The 3,415-nt window shown below is 35.8% G+C and overlaps 1 protein-coding gene across 1 annotated transcript in view; it reads right to left on the reverse strand.

Moving 5' to 3' along the window:
* Positions 1 to 1,401: 1,401 nt before the first annotated feature.
* LOC107709065 (fatty-acid amide hydrolase 1) overlaps positions 1,402 to 3,415 on the reverse strand; it is a 13,668-nt gene continuing 11,654 nt past the window's right edge. Inside the window, exon 15 of the mRNA XM_016513454.1 lies at positions 1,402 to 2,448. Coding sequence (XP_016368940.1) covers positions 2,314 to 2,448 — 135 coding nt within the window. The 3' untranslated portion in view covers positions 1,402 to 2,313. The remainder of the gene's footprint in view (positions 2,449 to 3,415) is intronic.

The following is a 3,415-nucleotide window of genomic DNA, read 5'->3' on the forward strand; positions in this document are numbered from 1 at the left end:
TGATTAGACCGTTAGCATCTCACTCAAAAATGACCAAAGAGTTTCTATATTTTTCCTATTTAAAACTTTGACTCTTCTGTAGTTACATCGTGTACTAAGACCGACAGAAAATGATATTACGCAGCGCCTGAAAATAGTCCCCAGCACGCTCCCTGTGCAAGCAGGTGGTCACGTTGGTTATGTAGACAGAAGTTAGCCTATTTTTCAGGCGCTGCGTAATATCACTGCGCCTGCTGCACCCATGGTACGGCAGCAAAGTTCCTTGATTATTACGCCGGAATGAGAGTATAGTTCCTAGCCATATCGGCCTAGAAAATAGCAACTTTTCATTTTCCGTCAGTCTTAGTACACGATGACGAGTAATGTAATGCTTTACATTTAAATGGCTGGTTAACATTCACTAGAACAGTTCACAGCACACTTTCGGAGTTCCTCTGAAACCCTCCACTTTCCCCAGCTCCACCTGTATAGATCTGCTACGGGTTATGCTATTTGTGCAGCAGCAGTATGTCTTAACTACTCACAGCACCATATCGGCGTATGTATTGGCAGTAGCACGTTCCTGTACTTGCGTTGCAGCAGCAATAATTTACAACAACAGCAATAACCAACAGCAGCAGCAATTCAGCCGCAGCAGCGTAGCAGATCTTTTCTGCCAAGACCAAATACATTAACAGTGTCATATATCCATTACCATGCTAAAATCTTCAGAGATTTTTTGTGATAGAACTACAATTATTACTCATTCCAATCAATAATCTCCATCTTTAACCACAATTTAAGGAATTGAGTAAATTGGACACAATTAACAATTATGCACAAATAGAGGAAAATCTTCTCCCACCAAAATATTCAACAACAAAAAAATGTATTGTGTACGGTTGCTTTGTGTGAGGTACAGACTGAAATTTTGCTCTATTTCAATGAACAAATCACGCTTTTGAATCTGATCTTTGGTTTTGAAATGCTGATTTGGTCAGACTTAGGAGTGCTGGGTTCATTTTTGTGCCATATAGTTGTCTCTAACTGCAGAGAACACTGGAAACCTGAAATCAAGGGCAGGTTTTCAGGACATAAATACAGAAAAACTGTAATATTGTGAAATATTATTAATATTTAAAATAACTGTTTTCTATTGAATATATATAATTTATTTCTGTGATGCAAAGCTGAATTTTCAGCAGTTTTCAGCCATTTTCAGCTATTACTCCAGTCTTCAGTCACATGATCTTTCAGAAATCAATTCTAATACACTGATTTGACAGTGAATAGAAATTATTGAAATTTTTTTTAAATCATCTTACCGACCCCAAATTTTGAACGTTTGTCAAGGTAACATTATTAAAGCAATGTTTGTTTGTTTTTTATGTTAAATACATTACCTTGCAGGCCAGAATTAGAATTAGGATCCATTTCAACAGTGAAACAGGAAAGAGAACAATAAAAAGAGAGGAAATCAAAATGTCCCTAATGTGTTTCCATCCTTGATGACTCATGTAAATGAAGAATGTAAAATGTGTGGAAAACCCAGAACAGACAAATATTTACATTACATCGGAGCTGATAGCGTCATGTGTCATTAAGTCCAGTTAAAGCCTTTTCAACCAAAGTCATCATTCAGGGCACAGAAATGAGTGCCGCTCATCTCATAACGACAGCCAAGCAAGGACGATGGTTTTCCAGTGAACCTGTGATGTGCAGCTCTGATTCATTTTCGTTTAATGAATTTGTGAGGCATTAAATTATACAAAATGATACAGAAATGAAGAGAAACATTCAAATCCTCATTCAGTTTTGATGAAGCTTTACTGCTTCTATAGTGAGTGCAAATATTCATGTTTCATTGTGATATATATATTCATAACATTGTGAAGAATGATTGAGAGTTACTTGTTATTTATTAAAGGTGTGAAATTTCAGCGGCGAAAAATCTTCACCAAAATGTTATTGCAAAAACTAAAGACTGATTTCACACAGATTCTTCCTGTCTTCCACTGGTTGACAAACAGATATAAATGGCTTACTTATAGTAATTTCAGAAAAAGAAAAAAAAAATACAGTTAATGAACGTTACAGTACCATTCTTTCTTCCAAAACCTTAACACACAGCAGAACTTGTTCTTAACTGAAAACATAATCAAGGTCAGTTAAAGTTATTGATGAACAACATATAGGATTTGTGAGTTACCTAGAACTTGTAGGATAGAATCTGTAGAGGTTTCTGCGGTCGCAGATTCAGTGTAGGCCTGCTCATGACTCACCTGGGACTGAACCGTTAGCAGCCCACAAACATACACAGCAGAATTTCAATCATTAATGTTTCCTGGTGCGTTTGCTCTTGGCTGTGAGCTGTTCCACCTCTCTCATAAAGCGCAGACACATTTCATCCTGCCACGGCAGAGACACACACTGCACTGCCACAGGGAGACCAACGCCACCCTTCACCGCCTGAAAACACACACACATACACACACACACACACGTTTCACTATATTAGTGAGGACATCTCATAGACTTCCATTCTTTATTTAGGATTGGTCTAATATTTAAAAAAATGGGCATGGAAAAAAAAATTTTTGACACCTGTTAATTGTTTGTAATAAAATTATTCAATTAAAAACAAACAAACAAAAAAAGATCAGGAGCAAATAGTGCAGTCTCCTTAGATTAGAATGACCCAAAAATACACAGTGTCATATATGGATTTACTACTCTGTTTTTCTCAAGTTATAAGACCATTATATTTAGTAAAATTATAAAGTTTATAGTTTAATAAAACATATGTCAGCATGCCGCTTTCTGTGTGGTTCCTTCTTTGTAATCTTGACTATATTGCCTCCTTGTGGTGGTCAGGCATTCAACCCACACAAAGTTTACAATGTATTAAGACCAGTGTTGGGCAGTAACTAGTCACTAGTAACTTAGTTACTGTAATAATATTACTTTTTGCAGTAACTAGTAGTGTAACTAATTACTAATAAGATTTCAGTAATAATATTACAGTTACCATCCATAAAACAGCTTAGTTACTAGCTTAGATAACTTTTGCCTCAACCCTGCTGATTTAAAATCCAACAATCAAATCATTTCTAGATTTATTTTCATAATTTTCACAACTCGCACATGCATGTGATGTCCCCAGTGCAGCAGGCAAGCTTGGAATATGGAAAAGCTTACATTCAGCAGATAGAAATATTGCATTATATTGATTTTGTCAGGAAAAAAGATGATCTGAACACTGGTGTGTAAGTTGTGGCTTTACTTTTACTCTGACATTACATCCCACCAACATCCCTCTGATCAGCATGTGGTACATTATATTACTATAATTAAAAATCTTTTTGGAAAATTAAACCGTTTCTTACAAACTTATGTGATTTGATAAAATACATAATGAAATATAATCGTATATGGG

The sequence above is a fragment of the Sinocyclocheilus rhinocerous genome, unplaced genomic scaffold (assembly GCF_001515625.1).
Source record: "Sinocyclocheilus rhinocerous isolate Xijiao unplaced genomic scaffold, SAMN03320098_v1.1 scaffold835, whole genome shotgun sequence".
Classification (NCBI taxonomy): Eukaryota; Metazoa; Chordata; class Actinopteri; order Cypriniformes; family Cyprinidae; genus Sinocyclocheilus; species Sinocyclocheilus rhinocerous.